At 35.4% G+C, this 22,884-nt stretch overlaps 1 protein-coding gene across 1 annotated transcript; it reads left to right on the top strand.

Annotated features, from left to right (window-relative positions):
• Nucleotides 1-4,238: 4,238 nt before the first annotated feature.
• LOC139787458 (F-box/LRR-repeat protein 4-like) lies at nucleotides 4,239-9,213 on the top strand. The gene is made up of 8 exons (XM_071726559.1): nucleotides 4,239-4,350; nucleotides 6,220-6,453; nucleotides 6,567-6,675; nucleotides 6,767-7,217; nucleotides 7,659-7,797; nucleotides 7,887-8,241; nucleotides 8,324-8,657; nucleotides 8,793-9,213. Exons 2-8 carry the CDS (start codon nucleotides 6,229-6,231, stop codon nucleotides 9,112-9,114), a joined length of 1,935 nt encoding a protein of 644 aa, XP_071582660.1. The 5' UTR covers nucleotides 4,239-4,350; nucleotides 6,220-6,228; the 3' UTR covers nucleotides 9,115-9,213.
• The last annotated feature ends 13,671 nt before the right edge of the window (nucleotides 9,214-22,884 follow it).

Genomic DNA, 22,884 nt, shown 5'->3' with positions numbered 1-22,884 from the left:
TTACAATGGTAGAGACATTTGTCTCTTGAAACTTGAGATAGCAGTACTGTGGACACATAGCCCCCGTAGACAGATAGCCCCGGTCTCCCCTACATATATTATATATATAATATATAATATATTAATTATAATTTATATTATACACATATACACAATATATATGTGTGTAGGTGGGGGTGTGCGTATGTATAATACAATTCGATTATTCAATACACGTAACTCAATCCAGTTATCGATACGTGCAAAATGGATCGTTAGATTTGACATTAGATAATGCAAAATCGATGGGAGATTAGTAAGGAATTTCTGCTATCTTAACGATAAGCTCATCGATTAGAGGTATGACGCATTAGCTCTATCGACCAAATAAACCGGAAATTATTTACACGTAACGTATTCTGGATTTGAATCAATTTGATCCAAATCTCATTTATAAAAACAAACTTTATCTTTTGATGACACAAAGATTTAAATGTTATTTATCAAAACATATATATACATATACAGGATGTCCGTCCATACATAAATGTCCGAGCAAATATCTTAAAAAATATGGAAGATATGGAATTTATGGACGGGTAATATATATACAACAATGTAATTTCTTCTTGTAGTGCGTTTAAGAGAAAAGAGCAGAATGATGTCGATTTACAACATAGCTTGTTAAAACGCTGTACGGCAGATTTTACGGCAGATACGAAGTGCTCGATGCAAGTGTTGATGCAACAGAGGTGCCAAGGCGAAAGAACTGCTCGGATTTATTTGATGATGTCCCTCGCGAAAAAAAAAACTAACATGTCATGTTGATACGATCGGTATTTTATCTATAATCGATAGACGTGCAAAAAGAAGCATTGCGCGCCCGTCACCTACTTAGGTCTATAATCTTTTCTGTGTCACGTTGTCGATAACAGCCGGAAATTTACGGCGTTTGGCTTGCCGTCAAGATGCCAATGACTAAGCAACAAGGAATTAATTGAACGAAGAAATATTGGCGTACCGTGCCTCCTCTTCATGCCTCTATCAAACATCTCGAATCCATATCATCGTAAAATAAAGAGAAACTACATGTTCTACGCTTTTGCTATGCTGACTGAGCAACGCGCGCAAAGATAATTATAAGATAAATACAAACAAGCGCGCGAGCGCGTCGAACGTGGTCTGAATTATCGTTATCACAATAACGATAAGTAATTCCTCTGACTGCAACGCCCTCGTAATTATTTGTTGTCCTCTCACCGATGTTACGTATCGACAACTTTCTTACCCGTTCACCGCTGTCGAGGACTAGAGATTATTTCGATTATGTAATCCGATCGAGAGGCGGGGGGGGGGGGGGGAGCAGCGTATCCGTAATAAGCGGCCGATGTCCGGTTTCGCGAAGGTGTTTCCTAAACGATTCTCTCTGCGTCTCGCGGGAATGTCATTGTGCCACTTGCCGATGCTAATGGAATACCTAAGTCTGGACCGATATAACGCGCGGATATTAATGCAATGACCGTACGATTTAACGCGTGGGCTTCAATGCCAAGTCGGGTAATGAAATGGTCATCTATTCTGCTTACGCAGACCGCGCTCGCCTTAGAAGCGTAATGCAATTCGAATCGTCGGAAAGCCGACATGTAGTTTATGTTGGTGTAACTACCCAGCAGCAAGCATGTCCAAAATCGGGACATAAGACGTCATAAAAACATCTTTAAGACGTTTTATAATATGGTATCCAAAAGACGTCTGATATCCCGATTTTGGACATGGTGCTGGATAGTATTACCCATGCAATTTATATCAGCCTAATGTTTTATTTATTTTAGAAAGTGAAACACAGTGAAAATAAGATATACGTCCGAGAGATCATCCTTTCTCGTCGCGTTCGCCGCGATACTGAAACTCAATGACGCGGTACTTCTCGGGAATACGCGCTTCGTTAGCGAGACTTATCATTGCGTCATGGTACTTGTAGACGCGCATTTCCCACTCGAAAGCACCTAGACGATCCTATCGCTCTCGCAAAAACAACTTCCTTGAGCTGCCTCGCGAGGCGGATTCGCTATATGCGCGAAAACTAACCCGCACAACACGCACGTAAAAACATCTTTAGACATGTATGTCATTATGACGTTTTTTGGACATGCGTGTTGTCTAAATAATAGATAAATAATAGTTGTCTTAACAAACAATTATTAAGCGTATCTCACGCGTCGAATAGTTCGGTAATAAATCAACGATCAGGCACAAGGTACGAGGACAAGACTTTTTTTGCACGGAAAAATCGGATTTTAAATTCAATGGTTTGTATCTGCGCTAAAAGTTTACAAAACTTACATTATTGGCGTATCATTATAAATAACCTGTGTTTTATACTCAATATATTTTCTTTCGTTTTAATATCAAATTACACGCGGGCGTTCCGCGACCGCGTACTCTGCAGAAATCGGAATAGCGGGAAGTATAACGAAAAATTTTCGTGTTTTCAATTAGACGCGCTAATAACCGCGGTATTTTTCTCGCCGCTGCGAGCGTTAGGTCGCGGCACGATAACCCGTTCTATTTTGGTGCTCTGAGCCCGAGATGCACGAGTAACTCGGGATTAGAGTCTCGTGCGAAAGTTGATTAATAGGCACAATGACAAAAAAGTTGATAAGTGCATCGAATATTACGCCACGATAAGCGACACGCTAGCTGTTACGTGAACTTCGCAAAACTCGCAAAATGCGCAAATCCTATTGATATTGCGCGAACGATCAGCGGATCTTAAACGCGAATATGTAAAGAGAGAGAGAGAGGGAGAAAATGTAAGATCAATTTTTACTTCATTTCTCTCTCGCTGCTGTCCCTTCCCTCCGAGTCGACGCTCGGTCAAGCAACTCTTAAACTCTTCCCGTTTCTCGTCCCGCTCCTCATAACGAGAGAAATGACGTCGCGCGGGATTAAAAATAGCCGTAGTCCTCTCATTAATAGCTATGCGCGTCGGTTCATCGGATCGCGATCGGCACGAAACCGTGACGAAACCGAGGCGCGGTGAGAGTCGGGAATGCCGGGATCTTATGCCATTTCTGTGAAGCATCTTACGCGCGAGCGTCAGCAGCTTCGAGACGAAGAAAGGGAAGAAGGAACTAAATGATGGATCATCGCATGGGAGGAGAGAGAGAGAGAGAGAGAAATTTTATTGTCTCTCCATAAGTGTTACAAGTGCGTCACTCCATTTTGGAGCACAATGATCAGATGTTTTTGATCGATGCATCTGTGACGCTTACATCATCTTTTCTTCCAAGTATATATTGGCGCTCGTCTGGAGCGACCGAGAGAGTAAGCGTCGCTCGCGCCAAGGAGGCGAAAGAGGAGAAAGGAGTTAATGTTAATCATGAGCAACACGTAAGACAGCGAAAGTAGCGAAGGAGGAGACATCCGGTAAAAGCCGCTACTCGCGCGGATGTGGGCGATCACGTATATAGATTAATAAAGCTGATGTAATCAATTCAGAGAAATTAGAATAGCGAATTATTCGCGTAGCGTTCGCGCAAGAGTGGTGACCAAGGAGGAAGAGAAGAGGGACGGTAAAAGAAGAGAGAGCGTAAATCCGATGAAGAGATAGCGGAGAGAGTGCTGCAATCTGTTATAACGATCGATTCCGACGTATCTGAGCGACAATAAATATATTCGATTCGACCGGAATTTTTAGAATCAGAGAACCATACTCGACAAGATTTCAGCGTGGACAAAAGTTTAATTCTAGAGATATGAGAGATATAAAGTTTTAGATATATAATTTTAAAAGTACATAGAAAAAAAATCAGTCTTTAATCAAGACAAATATATTCAAATCAACACGATCATTGTTTCACATGTATAAGCATACAAGAATATATAATTTTCTTACTCTCTAAATTTCTTGGAATGGGAATTCTGCCACTCCAGTGAGATTTCACTCTTTTGGAGGCTTGCAAAGCTGCTTAGAAACGGTTTTTCCCAAATTTTAGCCAAATTAATTAACGAATCTCATTAAACTTATGCTTGTTTTAATCAGTAAGATCAGCCGTAACCCGGTACATAGCCGGATTTTCCATTTTGGCTCTTAAAAAATTTATAATAAATAAAATACGGACTCGCAGCTAAGCAACCCGACAGAGGTCGGTAGTGTTACTCCTGTCGACCCTTAATGGCGAAAATTTTCCCTTTTTACCTTTCCGCCCTAGGGATCTAGTTACATGATCGTTACTCTGAAAGAAACTCATACTGCTCGCAGTCTAGTATCTGTGGTGCTCACCGACTGCGTGTTCCCAGTTCCCACATGTTCTCTCTTTCTTGATTTTTCATTTTATACGGATAAATTAAATCTACTTCGCATAAACAGTGAGTATAAAAATCGATTAGCTTTTCCGATTAATCTTTAATTTAGCTTTCGTCAAATTTCCGTTAATTTCCTTTATTCGCTGCATTCGCTGTATTCATATATGTTCGACTTAATCGCTATTATGCACATCGATATGTAAGACGGAAAATATATTATAAATAATATAAAAAATATACATTCTTGAAAATATTAGTTACTTAGAAAACTAAGTGCAGCAAACATGAGCAATTTTTGCAATTTTTTTTGTTTCTTCTTTGTTACTAACGTGGTAAAAGAAAAGAACACGAAGCACGTGCTTACGATATATCAGATTTAGGTTAAAAATGTTTCCATATTTTATTTAAAAAACTTTAAGAAACTGTTTTTTCTTTAAAATATTTAATTATTTAATAATGATATACATATGTTTTTACAAATTAATTTATATTTTCAAACACTAGCACATTATTATCTAACCTCAATTTCTTTTTTCACGAGACAGACTACTTGTGCTATACTTATTGCTAGGGCACGTGGCATAGTAACACAGACAGTGCGCATATGCACTAGTGGCTCAGTTTCTTCCATAGACTTCTATATACCACTAGATTGCTCATTTCGCAGCCATTTTTGCTTCCAAGAATGGAGAATGTCATTGAATATTTTTTATACTCACATGTACAAATATATATAAATACATATACAAAAACATATAAAAATCACGCGTAACAAATATATAAACTAAACTTCTCGCACATTTTATCTTTTCTTTTTTTTCTCTACATCGTAAAAAGAAAAAAGGAAAGATGAGCCGTACAAAAAGTCAGCTAAAAAGAACAGATCTCTATTATCTATTTTCAGAATAGAATCAATGCTTGAAAACTTGTTTTCTATTGCACAATGTTTCAGGAATAAGCAAATTTTGAACAAGTTGATTGATTATCTCTAAATACTCCATTATCATATATAATAATTATAAGAAATAATATGATAATTATACGACCGTTATATGATATACAATCAAAAAGATTAAACTAAAATCGCAATTTAATAGCGGCCCGAGCTGGATCTTGGTAGCCAAATTATTATATATATATATATAATAATTTGGCTACCATACACGGAAAAAAATATATACACATATATTTTTTTCTGTGTATTACACATAACTTTTCCAATAATAAGTAAACTGCGAGCCGACTAGATTTGTCAGACTTATAATTAACACAGTTCCCGTTGGAGCAAAATCTCCTCTCTCCCCGCAATTAAATCGATTCGATTTAATCATTAAATAAAGAAATGATTGCGAAAAATATTAATTCAGTCCGGATTCGAACTTGGAACCTCCCACATTCCGTGAAGGGTGTCACGTACCAATTTGACCACTAAAGCATGTGGTAATATTTATCACAATAACCGGTTAACAGTAAATTGAACGTCTTTTTCAGGCGATGTAAATAAACAATAATTATAATTATAAATCAAAATTATATCTTTACTTCCTTCTCAATAGAAATAAAAATATACAACATTGATTCACTAATCTCAAGAAGCATTATTGAAAATTGTTAATTACAGTTATTTGATAAAATTAATTTTGATTGCACTAGACGCGCTAATTACCGTTCGGCTAAATAGAGTTTGTATGCTGTATTTTAATAAACGGACAAAAGTGTGCTACTTTTGAATGTCAATACTAATAATGCAAAAGCAAGCAAGACAAATTTATACTATATAATGTTTAAAGATTATATATATTATATAATTATAATAGATATAATTAATTATATAATTATAATAAATGTAAAGTATTATAATGCAGCATTTTAGCGGTTTTATGCCAAAAAAGGGCAAGGATTATAACCTTTATATCTTTTATCTGCTTTCAGAGAAAGAATATGACATTCCATTATCCATTTGAGAGTGAGAGTTTGAGTCAATATCCCTATTTCGGCAGGGTCTCAACAGGAGAGGAAAATTCTGTTGACTTTATCTATCAATATGTGAAGCATTGTAAAAATGATTGTGTCAATAATCTCGCCACACTTCATACTTTACATTACATAACTGGGGCACCTACCAAATTTCCAAAATATGGAGATTTTTCAAAAACATTTATTATGGTATGCGTATATTTCGCGGAATTATTGTCCTGTAGAAGTAATCACAATTTAACATTATGCTACAAGATTTTGTAGTATTTGACACATTTTGACATTTCAATATTTTAATACAGAGAACTTATGATTTCGATATCTCATTACCTTCTTCATGGCCTGCAAACATTGTACTACCTGATAAAAGGCCATGGCGTGAAAAAGATATCAAACACATCAATCAGCTGGGTATGTAATATTTTAATTGATAAATAAAATATTATTGAAGAAGAAACGTTTCCATTGGGAAGAAATCATAATTATACTTTTTACTTTATAGAAATCGAGTTTCATAAAGCTTTATATCCAATCAGAGTCTCTATATACGAAGTATATAATCCTGGAAACATAATTAAAATTTGGGCTCAAGATTCTTCAAATGATCGGTGGATTTTATTGTGGGATGGATTGCCTCAGATTGTGCCTCCGATATCAAGACTATTTTCCCCACCTTTACAGCTGTGTAACTTTAAAACCAACATACTCAAACTAGAATTTAAGCACAGTATATTTGACTACACAAAGTTAGACGCTGTGATGCTTATCGGAACGTCAGAATTTATCCTTCCCAGAAATCCTGAAGAGAGTTTAACTGATCTATTAAAAAGACTTAACTGGATGTATTCTCACCATGAGGATGTCCATAATCTAACAGCAAATTACGAAAATGCACATTTGGATATTGACCATCTTCAAAAGAATTTTCCTGAACACTGTATTATTTGTAAAAGGTATTACATTTGTCAACATTAAGTAGATAGCAAAACGTGAGTGTGCAAATCATTGCTGAAAACAGTTTATGTATTGTTGCCACAAACATTGCGTAAACACGAATGAAATCGTAACTTTATAGAATTCATATTTATGGTGCTTTGCAGCAAAAATGTGTTGTTTCCATCAATAATATTTAAACTATATAGCCAATGGAGCTTCCGGGCGTAAACTGTTGCTACTAAAATGTAACAAATAATGAATAGACCATTGCTTGAAACAAATTCAATACTGTTGCTGAGCACTTACAGACGTAGCTTTACATGTTGTTTGTACAAACATTCTTCACGAATTTACGCACATATTTCGTAAATATAACTGACGTTTTGCTATCTGGGAATATTCAATCTTTCTTTAGTCTGTTAATAATAAAAATAAATTTGTTCCGACATTATTTGCAGCGATATAGAAAACAGTTTTTATAAGAATAATTTCGGGAATGAAAAGACATCTGTACTTCTTAGGAAGATAATCCCTGATTATATAAATCGTATAGATGAATCCAAAGAGCTATCACCTGACAGTTTTTCTGCGCTTTCTGTAAAGTATTTTAAGAAATCTATTTCTCATAATAATATTTATTTCGATGTTATCTCGTGTACTAAAGTTTTGTGTTTTATCTTTCGCAGGATGAAGTAATTCTAGAAATATTAAAGCACTTAGACTTGAAAACGTTATGCATCATGAACCAAGTAAATAAGCGCTTCAATGATTTAACACGGGACCCTCTACTATATACACGTTTGAACATGCGAAATATCTGTTGTCCTACTTATTTTTATAATATACTTTGCTACTTTACACCTAGATGTAAATATTTACAACAATTAGATCTTACATCAAACAACTTTTCTTCTTCGCATTTCGTGCAATTTCTTGAGAATTGCGGCAGGCATTTAACGCACTTACGATTGACTGAATGCAGATCTCTCGGCGACAATGATATCCTATTCAAAATTTCAGAGATATGCAAAAATTTGAAAGGTATATATATATATATATAAAGATTATACAAATATCAAAATTATTGTTAAGTTGCATGTATGACCAATACATATTTTTTTAGAGTTGTATCTGACGGGATATTTTGATGATGAAGGACTTTCATGTCTCGAAAATCTCGAGAGCCTGGAAAAGTTGGCACTTAAAACACCAAAAATAGAAATTCAATGTCTTTGCAAAATATTGCAAAAAAATAAACGGATGCGTGAATTATATTTGCATTGTACAGTTAGGGAGAGTTACTTTCGGAAGTGGTACCCAGGCGACACCGTTGCAATAGAGTTAGGAAATTTGTGTCGGGACTTGCAAATAATAAATCTATATGAAACAATTACATCGAAGGGTATTAATGCCCTTGCTGACTGTAAGAATTTACGAACAGTGAATCTTCGGTCAATGTATGTGCTACATTCTCTTTCGAAATATATATTACGTATTCTTTATTAAAATTTGCTTCTCTTGCAAGATTCTTGAAAAAGTTACTTTGATTTTATTTTTGTGATTGAAGTTCTGTAATAATTATATGGTTCTAGTAACAATGTGATGGAATACGATGGAGTTGATGATAGCTTAAGCAGATTGCTTTCCTCCTGTCAACTGCTGGAAGAAATATATTTGAATTATATCTATTATAAGACCCTCGCTGATTGCCATTTGAAATTACTAGTGGAGTGCAAAAACTTGAAACGTTTACATCTGAGAACCGTGAAATTTGTAACACCTGATAATGTTTCCATTATTCTCGAGCAATGTTCTAAATTGCAACAGTTGGTCCTCGAACACCACAATATTAGCCCCTACTTGATTAGCCAGTTGAAGAAAAGTCATCCACATGTGTTACACGAGAATATATAAGATGAGGAGTATATATGTGAATATTTCTATATATCAAATTTGATTCAAAACCATAGATGTATATATGTATAATTAACACATTATATTTTCAAATTATAATCCTTCCGTGTTTCTAGTCTCTACCCACCCGAACTTCTCTGTCAATGTATTTGACCTACCTATTCATATTTCTATACCTATCCATATCCTATTTACCTAACGCGTCATATATTCCTACCTACCCGTATTCATTAGTTTATTTATTAGTTTATTTAATTTATTGTTTAATCTATTAGTATTAATTAGTCGCGACCGCAAGTACCCGAGATTAGGGAAGTATATATTAAAAATTTCAATAGTTTAAAAGATTTTAAGTTCGCGGCTAAGAGAGATTATATAAACTGAAGACGTCATCTCTTTTCTGTCTCCGCGATTGCATGCACATATACATATATATGCAAGAAATATTATCTTACCTGTATGTATGTATTACGTTACATTTTGGTGGTGTTGGACACCAACCTACCTTGTGTACTCTTTCTCTTATTTCTTCTGGCCAGTTTATCCTTACCCTTTTCTGGCCAAATCCATTCTGGCGGCAAAGCCAGAGACAGGAAGGAGAAATACTCCTTCTATTGCCGCTTGATTACAGATTATGGAACAACAGATGAACGCAATAATTTTACGCTCTTTCCCGAAACACGACCGCGTCGCGAAGGACCATTCATATATAGCAATTAAATTAATTAATTATTGAATTACTAACGTCTAAAATTTACTTACTATCTTATATAATATATTCTAATTTACATACGTGATAATTTCTTCAATTATGAACAAAAAAGATATTAATTAGTCAGAAGCTCTTAATTTAAAAAAAAGCTTTTAATCAACCGCGTATAATTCAAACTGTACTCGCGAAAAACAGGAATTTTACTTTAAATGTAGATAGTACAAGCATGCAGAACTTTAATAAAAATGCGAAATAAATGAGTAACAATTGATAAACAATTGAGAAAATCTAAGGCCCATATTTTCGATTTATCGTTTCGAATATCAGCTGGTTGAAGTTTGGAACGTTCCTGGAGCGATTTTTTAAGATCGATTTGTTCCATTTCCCATCTCGCACAGAGTTAGTTCTAAGCGTCAGACAAACAACAAAAAATAGTAGGAGCGAATACACGCGTCGCAAGGCACCCTTACACACAATAAACTACCCTTCAGACCACTAAAAAAATTCTTGCGTCTCTAAAACCGATTTGTTCCATTTCCCCTTCTGCAAGGAGTTAGTTGATTTATATATATATATAAATCACATAATCCATTTATTATATATGCATGCCTTCGTAGAATAAATTAAATAGTTATATATCAAATTGAACAAAAAAGATATATATATATATATATATATATAAATATATATATATTAAATGGATTATGTGATTTATCCAGGATTAAATATTAAATCCTAATATGTTACAGTCAATCCATTTTAAGGTAGTGGATCTATGCAATGTAATATATGTAATAATTTATTGTTGTAATTTGACAAAAGCATCTCTGCAATATATTTAACGTAATTGTAGATCCGTATATATATATATATATACGGATCTACATATATATATATATATATATATATATATATATATATATATATATATATATATATATAGATCCATTACCTCAATTATAAAAATTTATTCATCACTCACCGACTGATGCGCAACAGCGGAGTTATTCTGCAACGTCGCTACGATGATTCTGTAACAAGCAAATATAAAATCCAAATTAAAACATTGCAAAAAAGAAACAGTCACTATTTCAGAAAATAATTACTGAACACTGAACTCTGTATTCTAGTTTATTAAGCAAATATTTAACGAAATAATTACAAAGTAATAATAACGAAGAAATAATAACGAAGTAATTTTTTGATAATACTCTAATATTTATTGGATATAAACTTCTATTATAGGATTTCAAAAATAAAAATATCTTTCTTTAATTTTTATTTTCTGAATAATTATTTAGTTAAAAAATGGACGACTTCCGCAATAAGATATAATATACAATATGTATACATATATATTTTTTTAGTTTAATAAATATAGAAATCTCATTGTTTATCCTTATCTCATTATATAGTATATTATTACATTTAATAATATATAATAATATATTATTAAAATATATTATAATTAAATAAACTTATTTATTATACATTATATATCTACTCGTACATATATCTATAATTCCCAAAATAAACATATACACATAAATAAGATAAAAATAAAAATAGTGAGAATGAGAACAAATAATGAGAAGAGCGTATATGCGAAGACACGTAAAACGCGATGCGCTTTGCTTGAATCAGGACGAAGGTCCACCTAAGGCCACGTATCCTCAAACGTCCTCGGCGGTCCTCGCATCACAGTAAGAATGCTGTCCTCACTGTGTCCACTGAGGTTACCGCGCGTCATTGAACAATATGTACCTGCATGTAATTCTTACAAATGGAATCTGTCTGTACGCCGCTTATGCAGACGCGATATTCTCGTAACCAGCAGATAATCGCTTTACATAAATCGCGAGCCCGAAATAATGCGGACGCGTGTAAATAGGACGGGTTCTTGGAAGGTCGATTGTTGAAAGCATACCAGATCTAACGTCATCGTGCCCCCCGTCGTCGCGGCGAAACATTTCAGAGATCTTTTCCTCCGTGAATAGAGAGATTCGAGGAGATTTAAAATTCTTCGGGAGAAACGAGCGCATTGCGTATGTCACACACGCGCTTACAACAGGATATGATCCGATATGTCTGTCGTAATGTCTACTATCGGCATGGTAATACCGACACAGTACTGAGGATACGATCTCTCTTCTGAAAACTTCGCGACGGCGAAGTAAATAATACTTCGATTTCCGGCCGTTCTGAATAAGCCCCTCATCCGTCAGAGATCCTTTCACGATATGAAAATGAAAAATATTTCAAATTTCTTCCAAGAGAGATAATGCCCGTCGCGATACGGCGAACGATTCGTATTTATCGAACGTCGCATGCGTATGAATCATTTCTGGGTTTTCACTTCAATATTGATTTTTCGATAAAGTCGTACATTGTGCGTTATTGTTACGAGTAACACGGGACATTTGGCTTTCAAATGTAACGAATTGGCATGGCAATTTCGACGCGCGTAGTTGTATCGCGATATCTCCATCTCGCTTCGCGCATTCTCACACGGAGAGAATTTTTTGTTATATTTTATCCTTAAATTCACTACAAACTTAGGACAACTTGGCAACACCAAAGAATTTTTAAAATATACAAAAGACATTTTACAAACAACGCGATAAAAATTATCAAGCAGATTGGTAAATTTTGAAATATTATTGAAATTTCCTAGATATATTTTTAGTAAAATTTTTAGTAAAATTAATCAAACATATTTTATATTTTAATGTAATAGATATTAATATATTTTATTATGGTAGATATTAATCAAAATAGCTCGCATAAAATTCTTGGTGGTACATGTTGTCCCACAACTACCATGATTTCAGGGTAAATTTTAAGAGAAAATTCTCTCTGTGCACGATTCGGCGAGAACACATGTGTCTACACCCTACGAAAACACGTAAGGCGAACGTATTAAGAACGCCGACAAGTCATGACTGCTGCCCATTTTTGGAAAGATTTCCAGTCGACATAGAGCATCAGTGACATTACATCTATGTTATAATTTCGCACTTAACAATGTAAATGTTAAATAGCTGGTGATTTGTTTCGAAGAATCGTTCGATATTCAAACTTCAAAGCTTCGACATTAAAATCTTCGAAGCTTCGAAGCTTCGAATCAAAATTGTACATTTATTAATTTAATACAGTAGTAGGGGAAAGTGGGATAATAGTGCGCATCTAAGGTAAATCTGTTAATACAAGATGGCTTTTATAGTTGCAATTAATTTAAATGCAGCTATGGAACCTTTAAACGTTTGTCTACAAGTATGTGAACTCATATTTGATAATAATTTTGTTGTTAAATATTTATTGAGCGATATTTAGAACGATGCAAAGTCGAGCAAAAATGAAAGTGGTGGGTAATTAGTGTGCAGTTTGGAAATTGCCAAAATTTGTGTCTGCAGCGGATAAATTTCGAACTTTTCTGCTTAAATCATTAGTTTTAAGTATAGTTAATGTGAGTGATAATAAATAATTAAAAATTAAACGCGAAACTTTAAAAATAAAGGAATATTAACCCTCTAAGGTCATACTTCTTTTTTTAATACGCCCCGGCCACATTGGGTGGCCGACACCCAGACTGAATTCAGTCTCATAATTTTAATTAATGTGCACGTAAAAATTCATGAAACATCTTAAGGGTGTTGTTCAAAAATATGTACGGTGCAGAACCCGAAATGTGCTCGATGAACAAAAATGTTGTAACTTTTGTTCGCAATAAGAAATATACACCGAGGCCAGACCTGGGTGGTCACCACAATTATCATTATTAGTTTAGTTGACAAAAACTTAAAATAATAAAAAAATACCTTAAAATTAAAAAGCTACATAAAATGTTCAAAGTATAGAAAAATATGACATTTGCAAAATATAAGTAATGTAAAATGTTAATAAGCTAAATGTAAAAATAACTATACATAAATAGAAGAAAAAAAATAAAAAATGTCATCGCATTGCGAGCATAAGTAGTTCAGTGCGTGGCATCGTTCCGTCATCTGATCCACGAGTGCGACTTTGTAAATACAAATATCTATTTAAAATTTTTGATATTAATACTTTTCACATATTTCATAATTCTATAAGCATTCGCTTTAAAAGAAAAAAGAATTGAATTAAAATAAATATTTGCTTTTGCATATTAAATTGTAACAAAATAAAACTTTTCGGTATATTTTAACAACAATATTATCACGACAATTATTTTGAAATAATTACAAAAACACTGCACTAAAATAAAAAATGACTCTGTACGTTACAAAAATAATTTAGCTTTCAATTCTTTTTCAAAGGGATGTTTGCCTAAAAGTACATACGACCACGTATAAAAAATATGTGTCCCCTATTTCGGTCTAGATTTCGACATTACAAACTAATTAAAAACGAAAGGAGATACTTCAATATGTTTTCTCGTGAATATGAGACGCAGTTTATTTCGTGCATGATGATACTTATACTTGGAACTCTTTAAGCTACAAGAAAATATACTTATTGTTTATAGAGATACGTGCATGTTTCCTACGAATCCATTCTACGATTAACGCAACAGGGTAGGTATACAGTAAACTGTATATAGTAAACTGACTGAGTTATAAATTTTAGGAACCGATCGCAATAAAAAGTATACATTGTTAGGTAATTTTATTAGCGTGGAATAATTGAGATTTTTGTTCTGTAATACGTTACACTTTTTCGTTAAAAAACGTTTAAAGCGAAATAAATGCATATATTTCTCATATGTTTTTAAAACACGTTCATTTTTTTTTTCATTCCAACGGCGCAACAGTCCGAGTCGGACCTAGGCCTCCCCCAAAATCATATGTGCTTGTGGTGCGCACGCAGGTTGCACACAAGCACATGGGACCTACAGTTTAACGCCGAATCCGAACGGCAAGGTAGAGGGGATTTCGAGGCAAGGGATACTCCTGACGGGCCGCCATTCTGTCAAAGTTTTAAAACACGTATCCACTTTTAAACTTCACTTCGAGACAAGGAATACTCCTGATGGGTCGCCATTCCGTCGAGGTTTTAAAACACGTATCCACTTTTAATCTTCACTTCGAGGCAAGGGATATTCCTGACGGGCTGCCATTCCGTCGAGGTTTTAAAACACGTATCCACTTTTAATCTTCACAGCTCAGCCAATATCGAATTTTATTGCTCAATTAATTTTTGTCTCTTAACTTATTAGCATATAATTAACGTGCAAGCTATAAATTAAACTTTATGGCCTAATAACAGTTAATTAATAAAAAAATTAATTTCTTTAAATAATTTTTTAAATAACAAACATTAAAATTTTTTTATTTATGTATACATTTTAACACTTTTACTGACAAGTGAAATAAAAATAACGCCCTCAGGCTAAGACCGTTTTTTGATCAGTTGCTGTGTTTTCTTGCTGATTCTTATAGTATTTATGCTTTTTTAATCCCTTTTTTTACAGCTTTTGACTTAATTAATCGGTATCATTTACGACAGGGATCGGCACGCGCAACAGGCAAGTGTTCACAGACTGAGCTATACATTTTAGAGACCACAGTTACCTATTACAATTCGTTAATTTGGAGTATTTCCTATTTAGAATGACATTTACGTGTAGAGATAGATTTTATTCATAGATAAATAATAATTAACATATTCATCGCTACATGTATCATTTACAATACATTTACAATACACCTAGAACCTAACTATGCAGCGATGAGAATGTTAATTATTATTTGTCGTAAAAAATTCACTAATAATAAGCGCGGAAGAAAAGAATAATTTTATTTATTTAAAAAATTACCAAAATTATTTATGTATATATACTTGAAATATTTTATGTTATATTTCTCTATTACTTGGCGATGGTTTTCTCTTTAGTGTTTAAACAAACACATTCCTTTCATACGTACAATACTTTTACAGCTGATAATGAATATGTAACTTCAATGTTATCTCATATTGCAAGGAAAAAGTTGGAATTAAGTCACGAACAGTATCCTGTGATATAAGAATGTAATTTTGATTGGAATGCAAACTCAGGTGTACTGGGAAAATTACATGGAAAAAAATAATTCTGCTGTTGCACCAAAATCATCACTACTGCATTTTCGTAGCAACAAAATTATCTCATATCGCGAAGAAAATGTTGCAACTAACAATAAGTAACGAGCAATATGTGATAAGAATGCAATTTTGAAATATAACTTACAATTAGATGTACTAGGAAAATAGGCATTTATTAGAAATTTATTAGTATTCGGAAAAGTATTGTAAATTGTTTCTTTAATAATGGTACAAAAATTAAATGCATGTAATTATATAATTATACAATATAGTTCTTATTCTAAGTCGTTTATGAAATCGTTATTTTAACTGTTTCCTGCTTAAAAAAAAAAGTATTTAAAATGTATTAAAATTTCCGAATATGTATCAAAAAAACAAGAAAGAAACATTTACAAATATACACACAAAGTTCACTGTTTTATTTGAGAAATTAATTCTGTCGGAATAAATATGAGACAAGAATTCAATGTTTTCTACTTTAATCCTGCAACCATAATGAGTCGTTCGCGGCTTTGGCATTTTTGACTATGTAGTATCTTCCAAAAGTCCGATTACTTGGCGCGTTTCCTAACGGTCCTTACAAAAAAGTTTAGAATGAGGGAAGTGTGAGACCACAGGATCCGCCGGCATTCGTTAGTTTACCTGCAACTGGCGAGCAGTGAACATCTCTGTCGAGGATCCCAACGACCCATATAAACGACTTACATAAGTAAAATTCGACTTTTCAAAAAAATTTTTTTGCTATAATTCTGTTTTTTGTCTTAACATATAAATTTTCACAAAAGTTTTGAGTCAATAATTGCTAAAATGGAAATGGTGATAACATCAGGCGATTGCTTCGTAAAAAATTTTTTTTTATTTTGTATTACTTATTTTAATTATTTAACCTTTCGGCGGACGCGCGTGTGTACTCGCGCGGCGATTCTGAAGGGAATTTATGGAAACTTCCAATTTGAGTTCTGGCTCCCCGAGCTATTCCTTCAGTGTCCAGTAAGCTTTAAAATATCGTAAACTTTCACCGCATAATATTTATTTTATGATAAATATCTCTCATGCTTTCAAATTTCCAATCTCATTCCACGCAGTACTTTGGCAGTACACGGCGCGCCCGCTGGAAGGTTAAAATAAATAAATTTTTTCAACAATTAAATTAACAATTGCAAAATTAATGTAGGGTTGTTAAGGAAGCGATAGAGAGCGAGAGAGCTAGTCGAGCAGTCGTAGAGCAAGCATCAAAGTTATAAATCGAGAGTTTTTAATCCGTCAAATAAACTATTTGTTTCTCCCGTTACTTCTGGCCAATTAATCCCATATTATTGGAGGCTCGTTTGGGATCAAGCCAGCTCGGTCCGGAATATAACAAGTTTCGGGAAGTAACAAGTGTTAGTGAGAGACCGCGAAAAACGTCACTGTGAGAAGGTGCAGCCGTGAGAGATTATACCGCGCGTTAATTACGTGAGATACATTCGGGACAGACATCATAAGTGCGAGGAGTAAGTGACCTAACAATGTCAGAACTGAAGGAGAAATTGATGGAGCTAGGACTATCTTGTTCGGGGAAGAAAAATGAACTGATAGTGCGTCTAAATGAAGCGGATCCTTCTGGTACGTGGACTGAAGAGCAGCCAGAGATTCAAGCGACCGGAAGCGCTACTGACGATGGGTGAGATAAGCATCTCTGTGATAGAGGCACAACTAGAGAATTGTATTCTCATAATAAGCGTACGCTCGAAGCGGAATTAGATTTGCTGAGGTGAGAAGTCGAATCGCCGAGAGTGCAATTGCAACCATTCGTTCGTGTATCAAACGCACGTACTGAGACAGAGTCTGGGTTGATGCTTTTCGAAATCGCGGATTACGAATAAATAGTCAAAATTACGAAAAACAAAATGGCGGATCCAATATGGCGGACATATATATTATTTATTTTTACATAAAAAACGTTTATTAATACGCGCGTGCATGCTACTTCTCTATTTATTAAAGTACTAGCTGGTTACCCGGGCTTCGCCCCGGAGGACATATGTAATAAGACACGCAAATACTCTCTCTCTCTCTCTCTCTCTCTCCCCCTCTCTCTCCCTCTCTCTCCCTCTCTCTCTCTCTCTCCCTCTCTCTCCCTCTCTCTCCCTCTCTCTCTCTCTCTCTCTCTCCCCCTCTCTCTCCCTCTCTCTCCCTCTCTCTCTCTCTCTCTCCCTCTCTCTCCCTCTCTCTCCCTCTCTTTCCCTCTCTCTCCCTCTCTCTCCCTCTCTTTCCCTCTCTCTCTCCCTCTCTCTCCCTCTCTTTCCCTCTCTCTCCCTCTCTCTCCCTCTCTCTCCCTCTGAAAAAAAATGCTTTCTTATATACATTACTAGTTCTTTTTTTCTATTTTTATCTTCACTCAAATTAAATAAATTTATTAAATAATTTAAAACACGTTGCTTCCGCACATGCTCTGATTCATCTTTATTTTCTAAAATAATTGCGTGAATTTCGCGGCGACTTATATTTCTCGAATACATTGTGCTTCTATTCGCGTTGAATTAAGACAAAGAACGAACTGTAAGGTATTATTGAGCTGTTGACAAACCATACATACACAATTGACATATGTACTGCGATAAATAAACAAAAGAAGACGAAGCTATCATCTATTGTCATTACTAATCTCATGAACTAGTAATATATGCGGTGTCGCTTCGCGTATACTTGGCGCGAGACATTACCGTGTCTCTTGATTCTACCACTAGGCACCACCACATTGTGGTTTGATATTTTGCAAGGAGCAGGATATTTAGCTATAAGCAGCTAATTCCTTTTTTATTATTTTCTATGCTTAGTAATCTTTATTATGAGATAAGAAAGAATCCGTCACTCTGCGTCGCACTTTTTATATTGACAAATATTCGTATTATCCGTTCATAAAATTTTTACTGTTTAAAGAATATATTATAAATGTTAATATAACCACAGCATATTGCATTTTCTATTATAATATGTGTTAGCATAAGATTTTATCAAGTTGTCATTCAAAGGACATAAAAATTTATAGAATATTATCATTGTGTTAATAAAATTGTCCGACTTTGAGAACGTATTTCAAAGTTGCAATACATATTCAAAAAATAATTATTGCATAAATTTGTTCATTAAACATTTGAGATAATATAATTTTATATTTAAATACTTTATTAAATATTTGAAAATTTAGCTTTTGGCCAGGTTTTTAGGATTTGGGACCACTGTGCGACGCAAGTAACTCAGACAAAATGCAGTAAAGAGGTTGCGATTAATAATCATATAATTGTTGCTTCAATCGATACCGGAAGTGATTTGTGTCTTATGCGCGAGGACCAATACGTTGAGATAGGATCTCCTTTGTCAGAGCGTAAAGAGACACGACGTAGGATTAAAAGAAAACATAGCACTCGGAGAATTTCGTGCGCAATTAAATATTATATTGATAAACATTCATATTCTAGCCTTGCTCGAGTTGTTTTTAACGATACGGTTACTTATAAATTTCTTATCGGTAATGACCCAGATAACAAAATGTCTGCAATTTTGCCGGCAAGTTGCTGTCAAGTCGACATATAAATTGAAGAGTAAAAACGGGACAAGGTGATTCCCCAATACGTGCGCAAGATATGCGAACAAGCTATTGCTTAAAAGCATGATGACAAATCTGCATAAAATATGCTGCATCTAATTGCTTATGGACCCACGGTGGAGTTTACCGAGCTTATGTGCCACGTATTTGCTGTACATTTGTTTTCAATAGCAAAGCTGTCTCTCATCTTGCATATTGTATGCATTATTGTATTGATAAATTAATCTTGTTATCAGTCTTCAAATATAATAAGGTACTATTAACTAAAATAAAATTACATTAACGTTACCATCAATCCAAAAGTGTGCCACACTTTATTATAAGAGAGTGGACTCCATGATACAACTGATATAAGTTGTGCAGTTTCGTGATTATGTATCGTTCTCATATCCACCGTTCATCATATTTTACTTACGAGAAACGAATCTTATCGGATGCCATCTATCAGATGATCCGACATTTGGATATTTTTTTAATTTAAAAATGACCTTAGCAATATTTTGGCAAGATGAAAGCAATGAAAGTACATATTAACTTATCTAGACGACGTGATAATTTCTTCTGAAGATGAAGATACAGGAATAAAGAATTATAAAGTAGTGTTAAAAATCGCGAATAAGGCAGGATTGATCATATATAAACTGGAAAAAGTGCCGGTTTTTACAAATCAGAATAGAATTTCTTGGTCACGTGATAGAGAATGGTCAAGTATATTCATCCGAGTATAAAATCGAAGCAATGTGCAAATTTCCAGAACCAGCGAACGTAAAACAGGTGCAGAGCTTTATCGGTCTGAGTGGGTACTTTAGAAAATGTGTACCGAAATATTCTATCATTGCGCGCCCGTTGACTAATCTGTTGAAGTCAAATACGAAATTTCAATTCAAAGAAGAAGAAAATGAAGCGTTTATGTGTTTGAAGAATATTCTATGCGACAAACCCGTGTTACGTCTATATAAATTAAATACAGCAACAGAGTTATATACGGACGTAAAACAACAACTGAGCGATATATGTTTCGCGCGTTGTGTGCATGTTATTTACGTATTTTTTGCGACGTATCGAAGATTACGAAGTTGTTATTACGCGCGAGTGTAACTGGGCAGATTCGAGAATTAAACACCGTAGAAGTAGGGACAGTCTCTCTCAACGGAGCAAAAGAATATTATAAGGTAGGTACGTATGAGGTTCATGCCTCAGTTGCGGAAGTTACGGTGGTGGCGACAGACAGGTCGAGGCGCGGTTTACAGCGGTTTACGGTTTATACACGAGAGCCCGGCGCAAGCAGGTAAGGAGACTGCAAGTGCGTGTGCATTGCGTAAATGCAGCCGAAGAAAGTTCTTCCGCGTTTTGCCTGGCGCGGGGCAGGCCAGCGTTGCATAATACTTTCGTTGCAAAGATTCGAAGGAAAGTGTTTGTCCCTTTCGCTCTCCGTGCTGCTCTCCCCCCCTCGGTCGCCCTCCTCTTCTGCCTGCATTTCGCAGCCGCGAGAATGCAGGCAGATATTTTCTCGCGCCTGTGCATGCAACAGTTTGAGGTACGATCCTTTTTCTCTTTCTCTCGGAGAGAAATCGTTGAGTCCATTTTCCATTTCGGTCACTCCGTTGTTTCGTCCAATCGTGCGGATCGTCGCGCGGATGTAGATTACAAAACACCGCACCGGCCGGACTACGGAATAAAATCGTTTTCCTATGACGGAAACGGGACGCGAGCGGATGTTGTCGGAAAATAACTCCGCGAGCGTACAAAGCGAGGACTCGAATTGCAATCGAGTTTACGACAACAGCTGCCTGCAGCAGATTCAATTACAGCTTCCGTTAAATACACGCCGACGGCGTATCTAAAGTGTTAAGCGGATTGAATCGGAGTTCTTCGAGACGACTTCGGAGCCACGCGGATTTGATCTGGAACCGGTTTTTTACCCGAATGCTACCCACCGTCAGCCGTTTTTTCCACTTAACGACGATCTGCTCTATCATTATACGTCAGTATTATTACCTTGAACCGGTTATTCGCCCGTGCTTTTTTTTATTAGAAAAATATTAAGTACAGCCAGTAGGAGCAAGCCTATTTGGCACTTTCGCCCGTGCTTAGACCTTGGACATTCTTGGCGACATCTCTAGTGATAAGCATTATTTAATAACATTTATCATATATCTCCTTTTGTCATTTGGCGCAATTTTCTGTTATCAACATGTTTTAAAATTATGAAATGTTAAAAACTCAGACAGTATTATGATTTTGGACATGCGTGCTGTCTGAGAACACTTATTGTCCATCTAAACATTCTTCTTCCGGAAATCAACACCATGTTAAAATGCATAATTATTTTATATTTTTCATTGAATATATTAAAACAATTTTGTACAATAGTTTTTCATACTGGTCTAAAATACACGTGAGTAATGATCCAAGCGATACCCTTGCAATATTTAAGGAGACATAAGTATATAGAAGAGAGCTTTAAGGGAAGGTTCTCATGTACAGACCTAAAAAGTAGCTCAACTTTGGGAATTTTTTTCAAGCGAATTGTAAGGGATATCAATAGGAGGTTTTTTGGTATAAATTTATTGTACTCTTAGTATACAAAATAAATTTTTTTCGAGGGAAGAAGTGGGTGCTTTTGGTGGGCAGTAGCAGGTCCTGCGCGGTGTGCTTGGCTCAATGGCGGAGGCTGCACCTCCAGTAAAAATCATCAGAAATCGAAATTTCAAAAACGTGGTGAAACTAGATGAAATTTATTGGAGGCCAAACCACTAAAAAGTGAAACTTTTAAATAATTACAATTTTTTACAAGTCGAAAACGAAAAAAAGTGAAAAATCGACCTCAAAATTCAAACGACAGCCATTTTGTCACTTTTCAACTTTTTTAACCAAATGTTGGTTTGGCCTCCAACAAATTTCATCTAGTTTCACCACATTTTTGAAATTTCGATTTATGATGATTTTTACAGGAGCTGCAGCCTCCGCCATTGAGCCAAGCACGCCGCGCAGGACCTGCTACTGCCCACCAAAAGCACCCACTTCTTCCACCCACGTGTGTGTGTGAGAACCTTCCCTTAACTCTTCTCTCTCTCTCTCTCTCTCCCCTCCATCTTGGTCTCATTTTTCTTATTTTGCTGATTCTCTTAGATTTAGGTTGTTTGTCACTTCCGCTTTTTCCCGAACGTTTTCAGAGCTGTTAGTTGCGAAAAGGTGGTATACGACGTAAAAATGTACATAAGTGAGCTTCACGGGAGCCAAACGCCGGCAGATTCGCCGCAAGCAACGTAATCTGTGCGAACGACGGCGAAGCAGCCCGGAATGCGAGCCGATCGATTTTTCGCCCTCGGTCGGCCCTCAATCGAGGAGAGTTCCAACTGCGCTCAACCCCCTCATGCGCAACCCCTTACGCATGTGTGCCACGGGC

This window comes from Temnothorax nylanderi, unplaced genomic scaffold (assembly GCF_030848795.1).
Source record: "Temnothorax nylanderi isolate EJ_2023f unplaced genomic scaffold, tnyl_v1.0 TNYL_tig0009_pilon, whole genome shotgun sequence".
In the NCBI taxonomy this organism is placed as follows: Eukaryota; Metazoa; Arthropoda; class Insecta; order Hymenoptera; family Formicidae; genus Temnothorax; species Temnothorax nylanderi.
Note: the sequence above shows the minus strand (reverse complement) of the source record. Positions and strands in the feature narration are given on the sequence as shown.

What these genes read in the sequence shown, in the direction of transcription:
- LOC139787458 (XM_071726559.1), top strand. Translation starts at nt 6,229, where the DNA reads ATGACATTCCATTATCCATTTGAGAGTGAGAGTTTGAGTCAATATCCC. An exon ending in CAAACACATCAATCAGCTGG is followed by an intron (nt 6,676 to 6,766) that starts GTATGTAATATT and finishes TTTACTTTATAG; the next exon opens with AAATCGAGTTTCATAAAGCT. An exon ending in GATATGCAAAAATTTGAAAG is followed by an intron (nt 8,242 to 8,323) that starts GTATATATATAT and finishes ATATTTTTTTAG; the next exon opens with AGTTGTATCTGACGGGATAT.